The sequence below is a fragment of the Macrobrachium rosenbergii genome, chromosome 51 (genome assembly GCF_040412425.1).
Source record: "Macrobrachium rosenbergii isolate ZJJX-2024 chromosome 51, ASM4041242v1, whole genome shotgun sequence".
Classification (NCBI taxonomy): domain Eukaryota; kingdom Metazoa; phylum Arthropoda; class Malacostraca; order Decapoda; family Palaemonidae; genus Macrobrachium; species Macrobrachium rosenbergii.
In genome coordinates, this window is record NC_089791.1 from 31,229,262 (window position 1) to 31,252,740 (window position 23,479).

General features: G+C 39.9%; 2 protein-coding genes and 1 pseudogene across 2 annotated transcripts in view; 2 read left to right on the plus strand and 1 right to left on the minus strand.

Moving 5' to 3' along the window:
• The window catches only part of LOC136833274 (chondroitinase-AC-like), a 27,544-nt gene continuing 4,065 nt past the window's right edge, over positions 1-23,479 (minus strand). The window contains 15 exon segments of the mRNA XM_067095200.1: positions 1-385; positions 798-960; positions 1,061-1,257; positions 1,468-1,701; positions 1,900-2,028; positions 2,692-2,809; positions 3,772-3,937; positions 4,997-5,153; positions 5,679-5,799; positions 6,981-6,994; positions 6,997-7,124; positions 7,720-7,784; positions 9,496-9,604; positions 10,199-10,346; positions 10,847-10,984. Of these exon segments, the coding sequence (XP_066951301.1) occupies positions 101-385; positions 798-960; positions 1,061-1,257; positions 1,468-1,701; positions 1,900-2,028; positions 2,692-2,809; positions 3,772-3,937; positions 4,997-5,153; positions 5,679-5,799; positions 6,981-6,994; positions 6,997-7,124; positions 7,720-7,784; positions 9,496-9,604; positions 10,199-10,346; positions 10,847-10,939 (2,127 nt within the window). The 5' untranslated portion in view covers positions 10,940-10,984 and the 3' untranslated portion in view covers positions 1-100.
• On the plus strand, positions 13,171-15,229 carry LOC136833017 (zinc finger MYM-type protein 1-like). Its single transcript, XM_067094666.1, has 3 exons — positions 13,171-13,229; positions 13,944-14,009; positions 14,425-15,229. Exons 1-3 carry the CDS (start codon positions 13,171-13,173, stop codon positions 15,227-15,229), a joined length of 930 nt encoding a protein of 309 aa, XP_066950767.1.
• The window catches only part of LOC136833019 (sarcosine dehydrogenase, mitochondrial-like), a 15,280-nt pseudogene continuing 9,215 nt past the window's right edge, over positions 17,415-23,479 (plus strand).

Consider the following 23,479-nt stretch of genomic DNA (forward strand, 5'->3'; position numbering starts at 1 on the left):
AACTGCTAAAAAGGATTTATTGCTCTGTTCTTGCTATTGGATCACAAATCAACCAGTACCCGCACAAGTGGAAAATAGTGAGCTTTTGTTTCTGGTTGGTCTACAATCTAATTATTACAGTTGCGCTAGATCCCCTCAGGCTATCAAGTGGAAGGTTGACCACCTTTTCCACCATGCTGCCTTCAAAATTAATTTTAACGTTCACTGCATCAAAGACCTGCTGAGGATCAGACACGGAGAGGAAAATCGTGGCTTCTCCGGCAGTACTCCTCTCAACAGTTGCCAACATAAGGCATGGGGTATCAACCTCAATCTCCAGGGGCCCTACACTGCCACAGGATTCCACAGTCACTTTCCCTGCATCTACCAGAGATGCACCAATAGCCTGCCAAAAACAGCGCAAAAGATTATATCTACTCATTCAAGTACTAGCGCTTACATTTATGAAGAGAACCAAATCTACAGTAGGAGGATATGATATGTTGATAGACATATTCATGATGATCACTACGAACCAATCTGAATCTATAACTAGAGAAGTATGTAATATTTCTTCATGAGCTCAATACATATGAATTGTACTGTTTTCTGGCTTTACAAACATCAGACACTGAAGTTAAGTTTGGTGAACCCCATCTAATAAAAGTAAGGGGTTTGTAAGATGAATAATCTTTAATGCAGACAAATCCAAACTTACCAGTAAGCATGGATGCTTATCTAGTCTTTCTCAGATCTCAAAATTTTCTTTACAATATTTGGCAACAAAATATTAAACACAGAAACTGATGAATACTTACTACTGAAGGGTGATGGCAAACCACGTGCTTGTTATCATTTTGGGTGACAACTTCCACAGTAGGATGACTCAAGAACTGTCGTGTGGCTTCAAGGTTTGTTGCTGGGAGTACAGCGTAAGCCAACATAGCATTGATGGGATCAGCTTTGTGGGTTATCCAAGCCCTGTAAATGCAACTAGTTTAAACTGGACTGTTTGCATAACACAGCTGTAAGTCAGTAATATTAAAGACAAAGGAAAAAATCTTTATACCACATTACTTACATAAAGACATCAAGCTCTTTGTCATCATGGTAACGCGTTTCAGCTGTTGTATGAAGGTGCTCATCACCATTCAGGAAAACATAGCTGACATTACGGTGGAACAGCCAGGACGGTTTGTAGTAGTCAAAGATGCCCATCTCCCCAGTTTCTTCTTTCCCACTTCCTGTGCAGACGACAAACTGACCTTCAAAAACTATCTGGACAGGTCAGAGGATGTCATTAATAGGTGAGCTTCACCTGTCTAAAGAAATAAACCAAGGATTTCTTTCTCCAACAACTGACTGGTAAAGCAAAGGTTAGCATAATCACGTCTACTTGGAAAGACACAAATAATTCATGCAAATCATTTGTTAAACTTTTTCTAATTTAAATACATGAATCGAATGTTCTGGGCAGAAGTAATGTACCTGAGTTAAAGTGGTTCCAACATATTTGTGAGTGACATAAGCTGGATCCAGAGTGATGCCTGACCCCACAACTACAATGACGTCGTCAAAGAAGAACCAGGACTTCAGCGCACGAAGAGGAACATGTGGTCGGTTGTATACCATGCTCGCAAGGCCGACCAAGCCATCTGTGACGCCACCACTGAATTTGGCGTCATTGTAAAAGTACCTTGAGAACCAGGTGTTTAGCTGGTACTGTAAAAGGCAATGTTTTTATTGCAGATTCACTCGTGCCTGTTTACACGTCATCACGTTTAATACTGAAAAATTGCATGCTTACTTTCTTCAAGTCAAAGGCTCTGACTGTTTTGTGAAAGCACAAGAGAATCACTTGTCTGGCAGAGCATCTAACAGTATAAGACCCAATGAGACTGAAAAGAGCTCATGACTTACGCTTGGAATTTCTGTGGTGTACTGGTTAGTAACGGAAGGCACTCTTGCCCAGTCATACACCTGGAAGACCTCGTTCTTAAATTCTCCGTACTCTCCACCATCGACGAGGATTGTCATGAAGCCATCTGCCTGGAATGTGGCATTCAGAGAAGAGGGTGTATTGCCAAATTTAGTTTTGTCTGATCAGTAATTTTTATTTACATCAGATTTTACATTCTAACTCAAGGTCTGTTTCAGATGATGATGAGTGCAGATGAGGTCATTTTTTAAATACTCCTCCAAAAACAGAACTGATCTGGAAAGTTTTACTCTACTGATAAAGAAACCTTATGAAAGGCCACTGGTGGTCATGAAAATGGCAGGAAGGTCTGACCTTTTCATTTCCTTTGAGCTGTATTTCTTTTGATGTTCAGTCAAAAATCAAGTCCTAACAACCCACTAACTCTATTCAGGAGCTGGTTCTGTTTTGTTTTTCTCTCACATCAGAGCAAACTTGAACTTTCCTGAGAGAATCCTTCAGTATTTTCTTTCCTTGAAAAACTTCATCACATTCAGTTAAGCAACTGCCTCTTTTCTTTTATTTAAAGCTAATATTATCCCAAGAAGACTCAAAAATCCCAATATTCTTCGGAAGCTTGAATTTCAAGTCAATGGCTCCTGTGGGCTTGTTCCATATGAACAGGTTTCATTTACTGGAAACTTTCTTTTCCCTAATAATTAGGACCTTCGGCTAGGTTACTGGTTTTAACCTATCTTCCTAAAGTAAAGATAAACAAAGAGACTGAAACCTACTTGAAAGTATCCATCAATGTTTTCACCAGATAACCAACTCTCAGGTCTCACAGTTCGGTTGGAGAGAATCCTCACGCTAGCGTAATATTCACGGCGTTGATGAACGGACAAGTCAGAGCTGGAAAGGACAGGAATGGACTGATATTGCAATTGTCTCCAGCTCTACATCAGTAAAGGTCTTTTCTACTCTTAATAAGTTTTTTCTTCCACTATATTTAGATTATAGTTGCATTTTTCCTAAACTTAAGATAAGATTCCAGTGTCATAAAGGTGAGTCCCTGCTTCCCAAAGCCTTAAGATTCTTCCTGGAAAGTCCATAGAGGGGCCTCTCAGTCGAACCTGGGTAATTGGATTCTCTAGCTAATCCCCGGAAAAAACCCTTTTCTGTAGAATGGTGGCCTCCAGACTCTTATGAAACATCAGGAGAGGGCACCTCTCCCAAACTAGTGACCATAGGTTCCCTCCAGAATCAAAAGAGCGCCTATAATAATAATTTTGATAGGATTTAATATTGAAAAGAAACACTTTGTCTCCTATTTCTTGATATTCCTTGAAGACACTTGATTCAGCCTATCAGCTAACTCACCGTCCCTGGAGTAGAAGAGATCCTAAATGGCCTTTGGACGAATTGGTGAATGGATCCAGTGCCTTCAAGGAATCATAGAAGTCTAAGTTGGGTAGTGCACCTTCTTTTAATAATACAAAAAAATAAAATTTAATATTGATTCATTACTTTAGTGATCCTGAAGGAGACTTGGTCCTACAGGGGGTAAGAGGCATTCTTCTAGTGCTTACTTGAGAAACCTGGAGCCCACATGTCTAAAGAAAGACACAATTCAGATTACCTGTGGAACCTAGGGACCCAGGTTTAACTGAGTGCCCCTTCTCCAAAGCCCCCCATAGAAACCAGGGGGGGCCCCTCATGTCTTGGAAAAACAATAATGCATTTCTACATCACAGAAATCTGAAAGGGTTAGCATTGAACCAATTAGTGTAACAGACAATGATATCTTGCAATGACTTACCAAAGAAACAAAAAAATCAAGCACCAGGTGCTATGGCTCAATCCAATCAGCTTACTTGAAAAAATGTCGATGCCCAACCAACGCATATTCTGGTGCTGGAACAACATTTTCGTATCTGTGTAGGACGGCTTCCACTTGTTCTCGGTGACGTCCCATCTCCAGCAGACTATAACCTGTGTCAGCTATTAGGGCCCTGACGCTGTAATAGGTGATCACTATGCCTGGCAAGCACAAACAAGAGAAGAAATTAACTCTGGCGCTTTAACATCAAGGTTACAAAGTGAATCCCAAATGTCATCTATCTCTATTTAGAGAGATATTTACCTTACCATGAATTATTCAACCGGTTATGACAGAAAAAGCATGAGTATGCTGAAGTGAGTAAAGAATCATATTAAAATGTGTATTGAAAGAAAAATGGAAGTTTTACCAAACAATGTCACCCAAAATTCAGGACCATGAAACTTACAGCAAATTCTAAGTGGGAAAGTGGGTCAAACCGTGCCGACAGAGGCCAAACTGATGAATGATTAGACTAAGCCAGGACATAATCATTGTTAAGCAACACTGAGTGTGGTCAGCACTTGCAATTTGGGCAGCCAACAAAATATGCCAGACATACGCTTCTCTTACTATTTGCGAGAACAGCAAGACTGGTGTGAGAGCCAGTGGTTTACAATGACTCCAAAGAAATCATTGATTTTGAAGTCTTTAAGGTTCATAATGCATCATCATCCCCTCGATAATGAGAAGGCTCTAAGTGGTCATAAAATAGCGAGTGGTTATGTCCTGTTCATTTTATACTCCAAGGATACTAGTTTTTTAATCCCAGCCTAGGAATAAATGGCTCCCTTCCCTGTTTCCTCCAATAGCAGCTGAAGAGTAAGCTTGATAGCTGAAGGAAAATATTGACTTCTAACTCGGAAAACAATAAATTGATCCAGGAGCCCATTAAATCCATTCTGTTGATCTAAGAGAACACTGGCCTGAAACTGCATCAGATTAAAAATTCCTCCCAGCATGGACTGCCCACGTCAGAACACCCTGAGGACTGACTGTCGACAGTCAGTAAGCTGATTTGAATTCTTCTACCATTTCAATGAGCTAAAATTATCTAAATAACTTTAAACATTAATGATGATGTTAAATCTTAATCCAAATACAGTGAAACCTTGTCTTGAATAACTAAAGGATATCAGTGGTCCATGTCCCCTAGTCTGTTGTGCCTAAAACATCATTTGGTCTTCCAGGACGCGGTGTCCTCGAGTAACAAACCAAACCTGTTGGGATTTTCCTTCCAACTAGAGTTGGCTCGATCACACCACCCCTGAAGACCCACTGGTGGCACTGGAAGTAAGTCGAGTAGAGTCCTTCGATGGCGGCCTCCTCATAGTCCAAGTCCGTGCCGCTGTACCAGGCCATCATGAGACTTAACTTCTGGCGGCACAGAGAGAACAGGTCTTAGGTTTAACCCTCGCAGAAGACTGGGATTATTGATGCACGAAGCTAACTGCCACCCGAAGAATTCTTTGAGAAACGATTTCTAGACGGTATGCACATCAGATACTATGTACACTGTATCTCACCATCTATAGCTATATTTCAATTATTTTAAAAGTGTTGCCAGTAGACCTGACTCATGAAAAAGCTTTTGGGAGTTGATGGGTGGAATGGAATGGAATACAGAGTTTAAGACAGAGGCCTAGCTCTGGGACCTATGAGGGTCATTCAGCACTGAAAGGGAAATTGAGAGTTAAGAAGGTTTTAAGAGATGTAACAGGAGGAAAACCTCCCAGTTCCATTACGGACCAATTGTCAGGAGAAGGAGGATGGCAAGATGGAAGGAAGAGACGCTGCAAAGAACCTTAAGCAACGCCTACAGTGCACCGCTTGAGGTGCACTGATGGCACTATCCTCCTACGGGGGTTGGTGTGTGGAGTCCCACTCCCAAGGACTACATACCGACATCATCTCTTTGCCGTACTCCCCGGAGTAAGGATTCCCCAGAGTGTGGTTCAGGTACTTGTGATCTACCGTGGAGTGACTGCCTGCTGGATTGTGCTGGTGGATGCATCCATCGGGTCTGCAAGGTATTGTAGGCGTGATTTCGGGCTCAATCACTGAAAATGATGTATCCAAGGGGATGCTAAAAGCACTTGTGACAAGGATTGAATCTTTTTTTTTTTATTCGTGAAATACAACACTTCCTGAAAGGTGAGGAGGTAATGTAAGTACTTGTGATAATGTTGAAAAAGAGACTTTGAGATATGTTATTTTTTTTTCAGTGGAGAAGATTTTTGTAATAGTGAAAAATAAAAACACTCGCAGGGTGAATTGTTCCTGGGAATGACTGATGACAGAAATGGAGAACAGATTTAAATCTATTGCTTCCTCTCGTGAGCCGTTCCGATGTCCCCGATTCGGCTCAGACATCATTCTTGATCGAGAATGGTCCAGTAGACTTTGTTCTACATATTTTTTTTTAAAGTAAGAACGGATTCCCGAAAACTTTCAGATCAGTTTTCTCAATCAACAGCTCAAAAAAAAAAAAAGTTTTCGATAAAGTTACACTTTGTAATCCATCTCTTTCGTAAACATTTTCTGTCTTATAAACATAAAGTCTTTGTATATGCTCTTACAGCTGACATTGCAGGGGGACCTTTATGCAAATACTTTTTATCTCTCTCTCTCTCTCTCTCTCTCTCTCTCTCTCTCTCTCTCTCTCTCTCAAATGAACATAAGCTCTTTGTATATACCTTAACTATTAGCATTGCAAAGGGACCTTTATGCAAAACACTTTTTCTCTCTTCTCTCTCTCTCTCTCTCTCTCTCTCTCTCTCTCTCTCTCTCTCTCAAATGAACATAAGTTCTTTCTATATACCTTAACTATTAGCATTGCAAAGGGACCTTTATGCAAAACACTTTCTCTCTCTCTCTCTCTCTCTCTCTCTCTCTCTCTCTCTCTCTCTCTCTCAAATGAACATAAGCTCTTTGTATATACCTTAACTATTAGCATTGCAAAGGACCTTTATGCAAAACACTTCTCTCTCTCTCTCTCCTCGAGGAGCCTCTCTTCCACCTCTCTCAAATGCTCTTTGTATATACCTTAACTATTCCATTGGAGGGGACCTTTATCAAAAACTCTCTCTCTCTCTCTCTCTCTCTCTCTCTCTCTCTCAAATGAACACATGCTCTTTGTATATACCTTAACTATTAGCATTGCAAAGAGACCTTTATGCAAAACACTTTCTCTCTCTCTCTGACCTGACTCCATTTCCCACTCGTAAGGATTCCTCTCGACCAACTCGTCGTGCAACTGCGAGGCAACTTCGCTGTGGACACGCTGGTAAGTCCCACGGAGGAGCCCTTCCACCTCCCCAAGTAAGGCTCGTGGGCCAAAGTTCCCTCCTGGAGGCGGTAATCAAAACATCAGAGTGATTCCACCTCGTAGGATGTGCTGCTTAAGAATGGGATGAAATGGAAGATAGAAGAATTAGACCTATATAGAACTTATATATATATATATATATATATATATATATATATATATATATATATATATAAATCTATATCAGAATATGAATGGAGGTACAGCAAAAGGAATGATAGGGGTTGCAGCTATCCGAAGAGTCGCTTCAAAGAACCTTGAGTAAAATGCCTACAGTACCTGGTTGCACTGAAGGCACTACCCACTTACACGGGGTAGGATTCTATAAAGATATGCAAGACGGGGGTACCTTTACCTCGTTATATTGATGCATCACAGGTCAGAAAAAAACCAAGACAGCCTCTCTTTAACTAAAAGTAATTACAGTACACTAACTGGGAGGACCTCAAGCACACATCCACACACACGTTGGAAGATCCACCTAGGCGAGAACTTTTTCAATTACTTTTTCCCGCGTTTCTACTTTTACTCATTTCTCTTCATTGCTCTTCTCACCTGTGTGAGTGCCTGTTCTTCTACACAACTGAGGGACTCATTACCTGGAGAAACAATTACCTGCATTGCTGCCATCCCGTTCTTTCGGATTCCACACGGGGCCGTACAAGGTGTTCGCCCAGTACCTGGTTGAAGAGAATATAACAGGATAGAATATACAGTTTAGAGAATATAGGGTTTAGGTCCCGATACCTGGCTGAATAGAACAGAACAGAATAGAAAATAGATTTAGGTCCCAGTATCTGTTTGAATAGAACAGAACAGAATAGAATATAGGGTTTAGGTCCCAATACCTGGCTGAATAGAACAGAACAGAACAGAACAGAATATAGAGTTTAGGTCCCGATACCTGGTTGAAAAGAACAGAACAGAATAGAATATAGGGTTTAGGTCCCAATATCTGGTTGAAAAGAACAGAAGAAAATAGAATATAGGGTTTAGGTCCCAATACCTGGTTGAATAGACTAGAACAGAGTAGAAAATAGAGTTTAGGCCAAGGGCCAAGCGCTGGGACCTACGATAAGGTTATTCAGCACTGAAAGGAAAACTGAGACTAAAAGGTTACAAAGGCGTAACGGGGAAAACCTCGCAGCTGCACCATGAAACAATTGTTAGGAGAGTAGAGAGTAAGACGGAAGAAAGGGAATACAAACGGAGTTACAGTAAAAGGAATGAAAGGGGGTGGCCGAAGAGATGCTGCAAAGAACCTCCAGGGAATCCTACAGTGCGTCGCGTGAGGTGAACTGACGGCACTGCGGGGCTTCAACCATCTTGGCCATCTTCTTCCTTCACTCGATATGTCGTTGCTACGTGTTTATTCATCCGCTGCTTTTTCTAGATTTGCTGCAGGTGGAGCTGCCATACAGCCAGCACGGGCTCTTGCTCTTAAAACAGAGGTGCATCTCACCAGTTGTTACTGTCACGCCATGTTTCGTAACCCTAAAGTAAAAGTACCTATGGAGACAGGTAACACAATGCGCCTCCTCACTGTAAGTAATGGGCCGAACACCTGCGACCAGATGGTACAATTAACTGTCAGAGACTTACAATAACAGAGCGTGATTTAGGCTGAAGGCCGAGCGCTGAGGTCATTCGGCGCTGAAAGGAAAATTGAGAGTGAAAGGTCTGAAGGGTGTAACAGGAGGAAAACCTCAAAGCAGTTGTACTGTGAAGGAATTATTAGAAGAGAGTGGAAAGTCAGATGGAAGAAAGAGAATATGAACAGAGGTCAGAGATTTACAGCGTCAGACTACCTGAAGGTCTGTCAGGTCTGTCCACCCACTGTAGCTGTGGTCTGAATCACTTAGAAAGCCTGTAAGATGGGGAGTTTTTTGTTTATTCAATTATCTTTATCTCTCCCACCTGTCCTTTCCCCTTATTATCATTATTATTGTTCAGAAGATGAAGAACCTTATTCATATGGAGCAAGCCCACAGAAAGGGCCACTGACTTGAAATTCAACCTTCCAAAGAATATGATGGTGTTCACTTGAAAGAAGTAACAGAAGGTAAAGGGAAATAAAGCATGGAGAGACCTCACTTATTCCAAAGAAAAAATAAATTAATAAATAGATAAAAATGTATTAAAATGCAAGGATAACAGCATCAGGGTAGTCATGCACTGCATCTCGACTTGAATTTCCGAAGTTCTTCCAATTGCACGCCATCTTCAGCAGGAAGACTGTTCCACAGTCCAACGGCGTGAGGAACACAGGGCCTCTGGAACTGACAAGTTCGACGGCGAAGCACATTTACTGCATATTGGTGCTTCTGCTATCCAGAGAATCTGGTCCGGCAGGAAAAGGGGATCAGGAATCAATTGTGGCTTCCGCCTTACCTGTCTAGGAAGTCCAGTAGGAGTTTCTGGTCAAGAACGCCTTGAGCAAGGGCGGCGCCCTGCCACATCTGAACGGGTACACCGATGATGTGATTCCACCAGTTGAGTTCTGGGGGTGGGAATTGGGTGTCAGTACAGACTGCTACCCCCCACAGAAAATAAAGCTCTCTCTCTCTCTCTCTCTCTCTCTCTCTCTCTATCCATCTTCATTTGAAATGTTATCCATCTTCATTTGAAATGTTATTTTCTCTCTCTCTCTCTCTCTCTCTCGTATCCAAGTTCATTTGAAATGTTATCCTTTCATATTCTCTCTCTCTCTCTCTCTCTCTCTCTCTCTCTCTCTCTCGTATCCAAGTTCACTGAAAAATTTTGTCTCTCTCTCTCTCTCTCTCTCTCTCTCTCTCTCTCTCTCTCTCGTATCCATCTTCATTTGAAATGTTATCCTTTCATACTCTCTCTCTCTCTCTCTCTCTCTCTCTCTCTCTCTCTCTCGTATCCAACTTCATTTGAAATGTTATCTATCATATCCTCATTTCTCTCTCTCTCTCTCTCTCTCTCTCTCTCTCTCTCTCTCTCTCTCTCTCTCTCTCTCTTGTATCCAACTTCATTTGAAATGTTATCCTTTCATATCCTCTCTCTCTCTCTCTCTCTCTCTCTCTCTCTCTCTCTCTCTCTCTCTCTCTCTCTCTCTCCCTCCTCTAACCGTTGATCGGGGGAGCATCGTAAGTGATGTATCTGAAGCAGAGGTCAGCCTCCGCCGTCAGGTTCTTCTTGCCCTTCCAGTGATGGTAAAGAAGGGCCGACTGCCGACGCCCATGGGTGACGAAGGCCTCCGAGCCAGGTTCTTCATACTGAGGGAGAGACAGGACTTATATTCTATAGTCTGTTTTTTCTGACTTGGCGGTAAATATCTACAACCGACATCTCGAGCCCTGCTGTGATTGGTGGAAGTTCGCGAGAGCCGCACGCCATTGGTTGAGAGTGATGTTAAAACACTAGAGTATCGTTGTCCCCATTGAGCTGAGGCGACAGAGCTTTCATTCACCTGATTGTGGAACTTTTCATTATTGTAAAATATCTATCTATCTATCTATCTATCTACCTGTCTATCTATCTATCTACACACACACACACACACACACACACACACACACATATATATATATATATATATATATATATATATATATATATATATATATATATATATATATATATATATATATTCCATATTTCCACTTCATGATGGCACACTAGCGAATGTAACCTTCGTGTACAGAATGAAATATATAAAAAAACTACGAAATACACTGACTTCATATGTGGTATGAAATGATTACGAAGAACTGACCTCCAGATCCGAAAAAGACCCGTCTGGCTGAAGGAGGGCCAAGATTTTTTGGAAATCCTGGTGGCTGGCTCTGTCCAGCGCCGAAGCCTGCATCCTCTGGTACACGACTTGGAAATCATCGCCTCTGGTGAAACACGGCTGAGAGAGAGAGAGAGAGAGAGAGAGAGAGAGAGAGAGAGAGAGAGAGAGAATTCTGTAAACGTTTTAGTACTCCAACAGTTTTCATTTTAATTCTAAACGTTTTTATTCCTCCAACAGTTTCTTTTTTTGGTCATTCTAAACGTTGTTAGTCCCCAACAGTTTATTATTTCAATTCTAAACGTTTTTAGTCCTCCAACAGTTTCTTTTTGGTAAATCGAAACATTTCCGGTCCTCCAACAGTTTTCATTTTAACGATAAAAGTCATCAAATGTAATCACGCCACGTCATATCAAATCCCGCCCCCCCAACATCTTTTCAGATGTGAAGCCACCGACTCACAACGACTTTTCAAAATCGCCTCCAGTTGTTACGTAACTCCAAAGCCACCTGCTCAATTTCGAGCACAGGTGCATTTTTGATTGGAAGTGTTATCTGCCTCTGACAAGCTAAGTAGAAACTGACAACGCGTGACATCTGGTAAATTGGAAACGGCGAAATATAGCGAAAGCAGATACACAGCACGGAACGAAGCCTTTAAATCATTATTACGGCCGACAGCGCAGCTTGGGATTCCGAGGTCAAAGGCCCTGGCTTATATCACAGGCAAGGACGGGTGGGTCTTACGAAGATGCTTGCTTGCGTGTCACGTCAAGCACGCCAAAAGAAATGAGAGACAACACCAAGCTTACCGAGTGGAGAAGATGGACGAGCAAGAAAAAGCGGAATCTTAGACCGAGCGCCATATCGACTCGAACCCTTTCTCCCAACGACTGATGAGAAAGAAAACAAACTTTTCTTTCTACTTCTTATTACAAAACGCAGTCAGTACAGTTAAAACGGCGCCGATTAGTATAGCAGCGCGATACACGGGGGAAAAAATATCAAAAAGCTGAGGTTCGGTCTCGTAAACGGTGTGTTATCTTCGCCGACGGTGTGTATAAGAACACCTGCAACCAACAACATTTTCTTTTCTCTCCTTTTGTTTGTTATTTAATCTTGAAAACTCTTATAAAGCATGATTTCAAATCAATCAGTGGCCGTTTACGCCCACGCCTCCTCCAGAAAGGTGTGACGCTATGTCTTGGTCTCTGGTACAGGGTTTCTGAAAGCATAGGTCTAGTGTTTGAAAGCGCAGGACCCAGTCTTTATTCTCTCACACTGGCGAGCATTCTCGTCACGAATGCTGCTAATTAAAACACGTTTAAAAAAAAAAAAAAAAGACCAATTATAAGGAAACCTAAGAAAAAAGAACGAACACACAAAAGATAAACAGCTAGTGAGGTTTCATGAAATTATGATAAACACGAGGCTAGGACTACAGTGAGTAATCATCAGATCGTGAGAAAGTAGCGTGTGTTTTCGGGAGATAAATAATCGTCTGAACCTTATCGACCTAAATGAAACCCGTCAGTGTGATAAATAAGAAATATTCTGACAAGGATAAGTGTGCATTACTAATCTTATATAAATGATACGATTATACAAGAGCTTTTGATTGAGAACCAACAACTCTTGCCGTCCTGGATTAGAAAAAAAGATACGACCAACACAGGGAACACAGGAGAGATATAGTAGTGGCTTCATACAGATATATCAAAAATGTTTGTACATGACTATAAAAACACTAGACTTTCTACAGATGTACCATTAAAGCCATAGATACACGTAAGAGTGCTGACTAGCAGATTAACTGAACAAAGATACAACCAAGAAAATAAAAACGAATTGGATACAATGCAGTTTCTTGCAGGGGCGTCATTTGGGGCTGGGGGCAGTTGCCCCAAGATCCAGCTTGCCCCCAAGACTCAGCTTGCCCCTCAAGCTCAAAAAAATTATAATTTTCCAATATTCTTGATGATTTCAAATTCAAACGTGTCATCATTTTTAACAACACTTTAGATTTTTTTTCTTTCTTTTTACTATAATAATTATTTTCAATATATGGAAAAGGCTATTCTTAGGGTTTCTTAGCAATCAATGAAAATTGTTTAATGGAATTAAATTCTATGATAAGTAGACTAAGTTACAGCATACTAGGCTACATTTAGGTACATTATTGAATTTATTTTCATTAGTAGCCAATGAAAAATATTTGATGGAGTTAGTTTTTATGATTGTCCATGAAATATATAGACTAGTATATAGTCTAAGATACTATAATAAAAGATATAATATTTTCATTAATGGACACTGGGGTGACTGGACAGGGCCATAGTCAGGATATCTCAGCAGCCAATGAAATGTAAATTTTGATGGAATTAATTTTCACGTTTAACTGTCTGTCCGCGAGATATACAGATGTTCACAGCCAAACTATTCTGGAGTATTCTATACTATAAGTATCAAACGATATTGTTCTTCCAAATACAACAAAAAGTCTAAATTTTCTTTACAACAACTAATCCATTTTCATTATTCATAATCAGTAACATCACTAGGTAGTTATCATGCCTAAGAGATTAGTTTGCATTACGATCAGCTGACTTGGTTTGAGTACCATACGGTAACAGTACAGGTTCAAATCATGTTCACGCCTGCGGCCTCAGTAGCCCTAAGATAAGCTACGGACGCAGTCTCTGTCTCGACTCTTATGTGATTGTGTCGATTCGTCTTACAACCGTCTTTAAAATCTGTGCTTAGATTCGGGTAAATATTTAGATATAATTTTAGTAATTGCTAACTATATATATGACTTTAGTAAAAAAATATTTATTTATGTTTGGGAACTATACAATATGTTTATGCAAACATATGATACATTTGTATGATCTGTCTGTGTGCCTAGGTCTACATGATAGGCTAACGTATATTTATGCTTGCTTTGTTAGGACTGGGTTCATTGATATAGCTGATCATGAAACGTTCAGAATCACAGCAGACCATTAGCCTACAGGGTTTTTACTAAGAAAAAGAAAGAAGATGAGCTACATGAAAAACATTTGGAAACTTGAAATAGTAACAGAAAAACTAAACATGAACATGAGAAATTTGCAGATATTGATCAGGAGTCCTCCACATCACGGTAAGTAAACTCAATTAGACAACCAATATATTATTTTTTCATGGTTAGCAGCCATGGGATAAGCTCGAGCTTTGGCTGAGGGAGTCAAAATTGATAAAGCCTTCGGTAGCTTCAATTATTCATAAATTAGACATTACCTTGATTTCCAATGAAACAATGTGAGGGGCGGGGCGGGGGTGACTGGGGGAGGATTGCTAAAGTATATTCTTAAAGATTTTCTGATAAAATTATATATTACGTATTTGTCATTAATGAATCATAAATTTTATAGTGCATGAAATATATTTAACTCTTGATTTGATACCGCACCCAAAACTGTTTAGATTAAAACTGACTCGTTGTATAGATTATCTACATTATCATATTCACTGTATCTCTAAACATTACAGCCAATGTTTTCTTTGTTTTGTTACAGTGATGATATTCGTCCAAAAATTCAATCTCCTGTCTGTGAATTTGAACATGACAAGAACATCCCCCTAGATATTAGCTCATCAAGATATGAAAATCCAATACAACCTAAACTTAGTATATTTCCTCTAACAAATAAGAGGAGATTTAATGTAGGATTCTATAAACGATTTGAATGGATTGAATATTCTAAATCAGAGGATAGCGTCTATTGTTTTGCTTGTAGACATTTTGCAGGTAATATGCAAAGGAAAGGTGAGATCCTTGGTAAACGAACATTTATTGATGTGGGTTTTAGAAAATGGAAGGATTCCTCCGAGTTATTAGAAAAACATTCTCAAAGTGATAGACATGCTAATGCTATGAGTGGATGGTTGAACTTAAAGGTAGTTGAGAGTAAAAAAGACAGTTCAATCAAAGATAAACTTGACGCTAACAGGTCAAAGGAAGTGGAGGCTAACAGAGAACATGTGAAATGTTTGCTACGTGTCACAAGTTTGTTAGGTAGGCAGGGTTTAGCATTCCGAGGCCATGATGAATCAGAAACTTCGGATAATAGAGGAAACTTTAGTGAAATACTAGATATGTTAGCAGACTCTAATGAGATTTTGCGCAAGAAGATGGAATCAAGGTACGGCCACTATACATCTCCTGAGTATCAAAATGACCTAATACAAGTGTTTGGGAACAAAGTTCTTACAACTGTATCTACACAAATTAAGAAAGCCAAGTATTTTGCAATATTAGTGGATGAAACAAAAGATCGATCAAGAAAAAGAACAATTATGCTTGATAATCAGGTTTTTTGATGGTGAAAAATCCAGGAAAGGTGTTGCGGCACCTATCATATGCAACAGCTTGATGCTGAATCCTTGCAAATTTTATTCTGAAGAAGTTGGATGAATTAGGATTAGAGCTGTCTAACTGCATTGCACAATGCTATGATGGGGGCAAGCGTTATGAGTGGATGGGCTTCAAGAGTTCAGGCTCGTGTAGCAGAGAAGGTGCCCCATGCCATATACATTCATTGCTATGCACACAGGCTCAATTTAGTACTCATTGATTGTGTGAAGAATCTCGATGAATTAGCAAATTTTTTCTCAACCATACAAACTTTATATAACTTTATCTCAAATAGCAACTCAAGACATGAGCTTTTGTTAAATCCCAAAAAGAGCTTGGATTACAGGTATTAGAATTAGAAAGAACAGTTGCAACTAGATGGTTCTATTGGTACAGGAGTATTTACAAAATTCGTGTTCGATATGAAGCTATTCTTGCAGTATTGATTCCCTATCCGAATCAACCAATGAAGCTTCTATGGAAGCATCTGAGTTAAAGTTAAGAATGGAGTCTTGGAGATTTATATTTTGTTTATTTGTTGCAGAGAAATTGTTCATACAAACAAACTGTTTGTCAGAGCAACTTCAAGAGAAAGGTATATCTATTGTTAGGACTGTTGATCTGATCAGATCTACGAAGACAAATTTAGCTAATATGAGCTGACAGTGAATATGATAAGTTGTATGATGAGGCACAAGAGTTTGCTAGAAAACTTGGAATTCATGTACCAGAAGTAAGTGCCACAGTGGGAATAAGCCGCAGTAAGAGGATACAACAAACATCAAACAGGCTGAAAGAGTAGCCTACCTCACAACCAGTACACTTGGGAAACGACAAGAGCAATTAACATCTTCGCAGAACATCAATCTAAAACAATATTTAAAGACAGAGTTGTATTTGCAAGTAATTGATAGGTGCACTGCTGAATTTGACCGTAGGTTTACTAGTAACATTGATTTATTTCAGTCTCTTTCTGCATTTGATTGCCAATCAAAGCAGTTCTTTGACGAGAATAAACTAAATATCTTTGCAAATCACTATAGTGCACACATTGATACATTCCTCTTAGTTTCACAAATTAATTCGGCAAAGGTGTTCTTACAACAAAAGAAACAAGAGGACCTAATCGAGGTGTACACCGCTTTTGAATTCTTTACCAATTGCTTTTTCTGAGTTGCTTGCTATCCTTAGAATCTTGTTAACCATTCCAGTCACTACTGCTAGTAATGAAAGGTTTTTCTGTATTAAACAATGTAAAAACTTTTTGCGAACAACAACTGGGGATAGCCGTCTATCTTCGTTGTTGTTGATGGCCACAGAAAAATATGGTTAAATCATTTGATTTAGAAGAATTAGTGAATGATTTTGGTCACATGAAACACCGCAGGTACCCACTGGAATAATTCTTAATAGAACTGCAATTTTTGAACTTTAATATTTCTCGACATCACATTACTACTTGAATTTCATAATCATAATATAATAATTTCCTTAAAAATACTTGTGATTGGTTTATGATTTTCATTAATGCCTAGAATTGCCAGCTAGAAATAATAGTACATTTAAGACTTATGGTGTAAGTTTATATATTTTCATAAAAATTTAAGAATGTAAAGAATAATTATATATACTCATATTTTCTTATCAAGTGTGCAACTATAATAATACAAATATATTACTTGTCAACAGTATTTTACTTTATTTTCTGCCTAGTCATTTTGTTGATGTTTACACAAAATATATCAGTGATGAGGAGATGAATAAATAGTAGTTGAGTTGAATATATATATATATATATATATATATATATATATATATATATAATATATATATATATATATATATATATATATATATATATATATATATATATATATATATACACATATATATATATATATATATATACATATATATATATATATGTATATGTATGTATATATATATATATATATATATATATATATAACTTTTTATAAGATACCTTGCTCATGTGGCTTCAGAAAGCCCATAGAAATACTTTTAAGTAAGAATTCCTTTTAAAATATAAATTTTCTTTGGTGATAATACAGTTTCCCACCCAACTTCAGTCTGTTTAAGTCTGCTTGCTCTTGCCCCCCAAGGAAAATCTGAAATGACGCCCTGGTCTCTTGGGCTTCTAAAGATGGACGTGATTGCAAATTGCAATACACTGCCATATGCTTGCAATACCGTGAAATGTTGCGCCCAGGTTACAGATTATTCAGTAATTTGCTTTAAAACACTAGAGAAAACTTGCAGACGGTAGGAGGGAAGATGTATATTTTCAAGTCTTTTGATAAGTACCTTAAATAGTTAGTATCATTAAGCACAGTGAAACACGGAGCAGAGATCGGCCTAGCAATCGTTGCATAATACCTACATAGGCCTATTATTACATCCTCCTTATTAAGCCTACAATAGTCCGTGAGATCCTCAGTGTTGCTGCTTCTTGTTATTGAAATTCAGCTGCTTTTTTCTCAAGCTACAAACCTGAAGATTCTCCTAAACAGCTCCGGTGAGACACAGTACTAGCAAACGCTATACGATTAGTAAGTGGCGAACAGCCCTCCTCTTTTTTTTCTCTCTCTCTCTTTTTAGTACTCGAGTGCTTCCCGTTGTTGCTGCTACTGTTGTTTTTGTTGTTGTTCTCGTTGCTGTGGGAAGCTGTGCTTGGGCGCACCTGTTCATTAGTGAAGTCTTTAACTTGACAGACAGTGGCGATATCACTTTCAAAAATCGTTTGCGCTGAGGAGATCGTGAAAGTATTTTGTGACTGCTTAAGGGGGACCAGAACAGGAAGCCCAAGTAAGTTGTGCAGGAAGTATTTAAGATGCTTTATCCAAGGGGATGGTCATAGAACCAGTATCCCCCTAAAACCGGTTTTTTTGTGTGTGTGCGTCAGAGGAGCGCCTGCCTTTGTTTCTCATAAACAAAGGGTAACAACTATGAACGCCCATACCCTAAGACAAAAGCTTCACTTAATTTAGTTTCGGCTTTGTATAGAATAAAGGAATTCCAAGTGCTAAAACAACTGCATAGAATAGTGTGCATTAGTGCAGTATAAGATCATTCTGTTGCCAAAGGGAACAGGGCCAAGTACAAAGTAAAAAGCAGTGCGCCAAGTGGACCGAAGGACCACACCGCTTCTGGGGCACTGTAAGCAGTACTCTTACGGGGTATACGCCAAACAACAGAATTGTTTTAAGAAAAAAAAATGTCCATCACCGTTTTTCTTTGTAGTGACAAAAGCTTCCTTTTGCCAGTGATACCGTCCGCGAAAGAAATGGAAATCTAGTACTAGCCTCAGCAATTTCCAAACTGTTTTCATTTCTAACATCACGTCAGCCATTCTGTTGCTCTCCCCACTTTCTCTCTTCCACAGGCGTCCAAAAATGAAAGGAACCCAAATAAGAAATATCCGAGCAGGGACTGCAATCATTCGCAGCGGCCTACCGACTCTCCTTCAAGGGAAAAGTCGTGGAAATCATCGCAGCTTTGCCACTGGTGGGGAGCTTCAGCTTCCGAGAGAGGCTGATGCTGTTGTGATCGGTAAGACTCGAAACTGTATTCTTTTCTCTCTCTCTCTCTCTCTCTCTCTCTCTCTCTCTCTCTCTCTCTCTCTCTCTCTCTCTCTCAGTGACGCTAGTCTAGAATTCTATACGACCTAGGCGTATGTTTCTCGACATAGACCTATATGTTTCTCATGCGATGCAAAACTGATATGTTTTACTTGCCCGCAACTTCTGTAATCCATCTCCCTTTCTTTGAAGACTGGCGTCTCTATTCTATAAAACCCGTGAAATAAAATATTCAACCGTTCTTTTCCCTTTGACCATGACTTGACTCATTCAGTTTGGGACGCGCATTCAATCTTCCTCTCACACGTTCCCACATTGCCATGTTAGATTTCCCCAATTTTACAGAATTGCAAAGAGATTAAACGTCAATCAAGCAGGCAGTATTGATGCCACATGACGAAACTATAATTTTAGGTCAATTTTTGTCATTTCAGGTGGCGGCATAATGGGCTGCTTCACGCTCTACCATCTGGCGCGATTAGGCTGTTCTCCTGTCCTGCTGGAGAGGCATAGACTCACAAGTGGCACCACTTGGCACACGAATGGTAGACTTTCATTTGTTTTGAATCTCCTGTTGGCTGCTAATTGCATAATTTATTTGTTTGTTTATTAAACTACAATAGATCTCGTTTTTTCCGCCTTTAAAGGAATTCTTCTAGTGACAGTTTTAATCACGGCGTCAGGACTTAACGGTATTTCTCTGATATCTTGAAATTCAAACTTTTGTGATGGTTCGCATTTTTTATCTTCTTTGACGTGACTGAAATAAAAAAAAATAAAATTTACAAGACAGCAAAGCTCATTCTCATCTCAAAAATGTAATTTATCAATCGCCACGTAAAAATATATATATATAATTTCTCTAACACACATTTCCGTAGGTCTAGTCTGGCGCATCCGGCCGAGGGAATCGGACACGGCGCTACTCAACGCCACCAGGGACATGATTCTCGACCTAGAGAATGAAGAACCTTCAGGTTGGATACCCAAGGGCGGGCTCTTCATCGCCTCCAACAAGGTATGCTCCTTACGGCTGATTTAACCAGCGAAGTTTCGAGTCCTTTCTTCTTCTTTTTTTTTTAGTGGCTTCTTCCGAGAGGATTAGGGATCCTCTCCTTCATAGTTCCTTCTTCCCCGTAGTAGGATGGGATAGAGGCATTACACTGCATCTCACGGGGTGCACTGTAGTAGGTCCTAAACCTAGCTCCGGCTTTGATTATACCTCCGTTGACCCACTTTTTTTTTATTTACGTCATACCTCCTTGCTTATGCTGTCAAGTCCATGCATAAATTAGGATGATAAATGATTCAGCTAATAGCAGAATTATCGATTTGTGTTTTTTTATGATGTTTATCGTAAAAAAAGAGAACAGTGTAATATTAAGTGCAATAATGTTTCCATTGCGTAAATTAGGATGATAAATTATTCAGCTAATAGGAAAATTATCGATTTATGTTTCTTATAACGTTTGGCGTAAAAAAAACACTGTAAAAAATGCAATACGACGAAAAAATAGGAACATTACGATGAGAGATGCTATTTTATAACGTAGGCTGAAGGTTACGTAACGCAAAAAAAGTTTCTATGCTTCCATAACTTTATTTATTTATTTATTTATTTATTCATACACTTTATTTATTTATTTATATATATATATTTTTTTTGCTTTACAGCTGCGCATGGAGGAATACGCCCGTCTATTCACCCTAGGCCGAGCGTCAGGAGTGGAGTGCCACCTTCTCACGCCGGAGGAAGTGAAGGCCTCCTGGCCTCTCCTGAACGTGGAGGACGTGACGGGCGCTCTGTACAGCCCCGGAGACGGCGCCCTCGACCCGTCGACCCTCTGCAACGCCCTAGTCCGGAGGGCCCGCGAAATGGGAGCGCAGGTATTACCGAAAATAAACAATTGTCTGATATTACCGTAACAAAAACGTTGACTATTGTACAGTGTTGTTCTGAGCTTCTGGCTCTGTGGTTTCATACGAAAGACACTGTTGTAACGGAACAAAAAATGGAACAAAATTCAATATTGTCCCTGAACAAAAACGAAACACAGTTCAATGTTTTATCTAAAAGAAAATGGAACAAAATTCAATATTGTCCCTGAACAAAAACGAAAAATAACTCAATGTTGTCTCTAGAGAAAAACTGAACAAGATTCCAAATTGTACCTGAACACAAAAAATGGAACAAGATTCCAAATTGTACCTGAACACAAAAAATTGAACATTCCAAATTGTACCAGAACACAAAAATGGAACAAAATTCCAAATTGTACCGGAACACAAAAATGGAACAAAATTCCAAACTATCAGAATACAAAAAAAAAGGAACAAGATTTCAAATTATACCAGAACACAAAAATGGAGCAAGATTCCAAATTGTAGCAGAAAAAAATGGAACAAAATTCAACGCTTTACCTAAAACCAAACAAGTCATAATCAAGACTGTTCACATACGCATTCCAGGTCCACGAAGGCGTAGACGTCCAGGAACTGGAGACTGCAGAAGGCCCCTTTGGAGTCCAGATCGTCAGGGGAGTCAGGACTTCCCAGGGGTCAATCAGCACCAAAAAGGTGGTCAACTGTACAGGTGAGTGAAGCTGTTCTCAGCCCGTATGGGGGTAGTGCCGTTACTGCACCTCGCGTGGTGCACTGTAAGCAACTGGAACTTCAGATGTTCAAGCGAAGATGTAATGCATTAATACCCTAACACAATTCTCCTTGTAATGTAATAATCTACTTACATTTTTGTCTATTTGTTTATTGGCTTGTTAATTTATTTTTTTTCTTTTTTTAATTTTAGTGATCTCTTTTTTCTGTATTTCCCATTACCTTCTGTTACTTCTTTCAAATGATCACCTTATTCTTTGGAAGTTTGAGTTTTAAGTCAGCTGCCCTTTTTGTGGGCTTGTTCAATATTCATGTTATACATAATATATTTTCATATTATACATATATATGTGGTATATATACATATATATATATTCCTCATTTATGTTATTCTTATCTAATTCTTCAACATTATTATTTTGTCATTATTCTTCATGGAAGGGGGGTCATGTGCCCAGGTGCCGGCCCCCTGGATCCGCTAGTGTCCGCTGGTAATATTCAAATATCTTTTCTTCATCGTGGAAGTCATACGCCTCCTATGCTACAGAACGATGCTCAATTCTGCCACTTTCGTTGAAATGAACGATTTTGAACAGAATTCTGAACTGGAATGGAATACAGAATTTAGCCTAGCTATGGGACCTATGAGTTCATTCACTGCTGAAAGGAAATTGAGAGTGCAAAGGTCTGAAAGGTGTAACGGGAGAAAAACTTCACAGTTACACTGTGAAACAATTTAGGAGAGTGTGGATAGTATGATGGAAGAAAGAGAATATGAACGGATGTATAGTAAAATGAATGAAAGGGGTAGCAGCTAGGGGCCGAAGGGACGCTGCACTAATCCCCTACGGGGGACGACGGGGGTTGGGGGGAACTTAGTATAGTCAGGAGTAACATATTTCTCTCTCTGTTTCTGGGTAATCTGTTCCCACGTCACAGAGCAGAATTCCTTTTAGAACACAAACGCTACAGTGATGCAGCCAGTCATGACACGTATACCGTGGATTTCCACAGGTGTGAGGTGTGATAATACCATGTAACCATAAGATTAATGGTCAGCTGTGCGCCATCACCGTCAATAACTTGATATTCAGGTCAGTTTTAAACATTACGAACAATACGTCCAGTAGGCTTACGTGATACCTTTTCCCCCCTGGGGGATTTCTGCAGGTGTCTGGTGCGATGACGTGCTGTTCACACAACAATATACCACCACCACCACCAGCTGCTGTCAGGTCCAAGCCGCTGCAGGGGGCTGCCGCAGGTGTGCATGGAGCACTGCATCGTGGTCATGGAGCCTCTGGAAGGCGCTCGCATCATGCCCAACGTCAGGGACCATGACGCGAACATGTGCTTCAAAGTTCAGGGAGATTCCCTCGTCATCGGAGGCTACGAATTGAACGCCCCCACGGCCCAGGTGAGACTTCGAGGGACAACTAACTAATTAACCTGTCGAGGCAGGAGATGCTCTGGGGGTGAATGTCCCCAGAGCAGAGCGTGCGAAGGTGAGGCTGTGATAGATAATATCGCCCCTGCTGAAGAGAGATGAATGCGGACATTTTATCATTTTTGTCTGTCGTGGCAAGGTCGTGAGCTGAACGGTTCAGGTGGTAGCGTGAGATGATCGAAGACCATGATTAATATATTTATTTTTAGTCGAGGTCAGTCACTCTATTCCTGTGTAAAGAATTCAAACAGACATTCTCTCATAAATTATTCCCTTGATAGCTTCAGTTATCCGATCGTTATTTCTTTTCAGTTGCCCATTTTACTTGTCCCATAGGCATCACTGTAAACCATTACAGCTCGCGCCAGAACCCCACCTTGTCACCCTACTTTGAGCCATCTTGACCCAGTCATGTGGTTCTTCCAGATCCTGTCATCGTAGGTTCTCCTACAGGAGAAGTCTGGAAGTCCAACCACTGGCACCCTTCCTTTACACCCTGCCCAACACCTTTCTCAGGGTATTCTACCCTCCTCCACTTTTAATGATAAATTTAGTTG

Coding starts and splice junctions, on each gene's coding strand:
- LOC136833017 (XM_067094666.1), top strand. CDS start 13,171: ATGGACACTGGGGTGACTGGACAGGGCCATAGTCAGGATATCTCAGCA. Junction 13,230..13,943: donor ATCTCAGCAGCCAATGAAAT/GTAAATTTTGAT, acceptor AACTTGAAATAG/TAACAGAAAAACTAAACATG. Junction 14,010..14,424: donor CAGGAGTCCTCCACATCACG/GTAAGTAAACTC, acceptor GTTTTGTTACAG/TGATGATATTCGTCCAAAAA.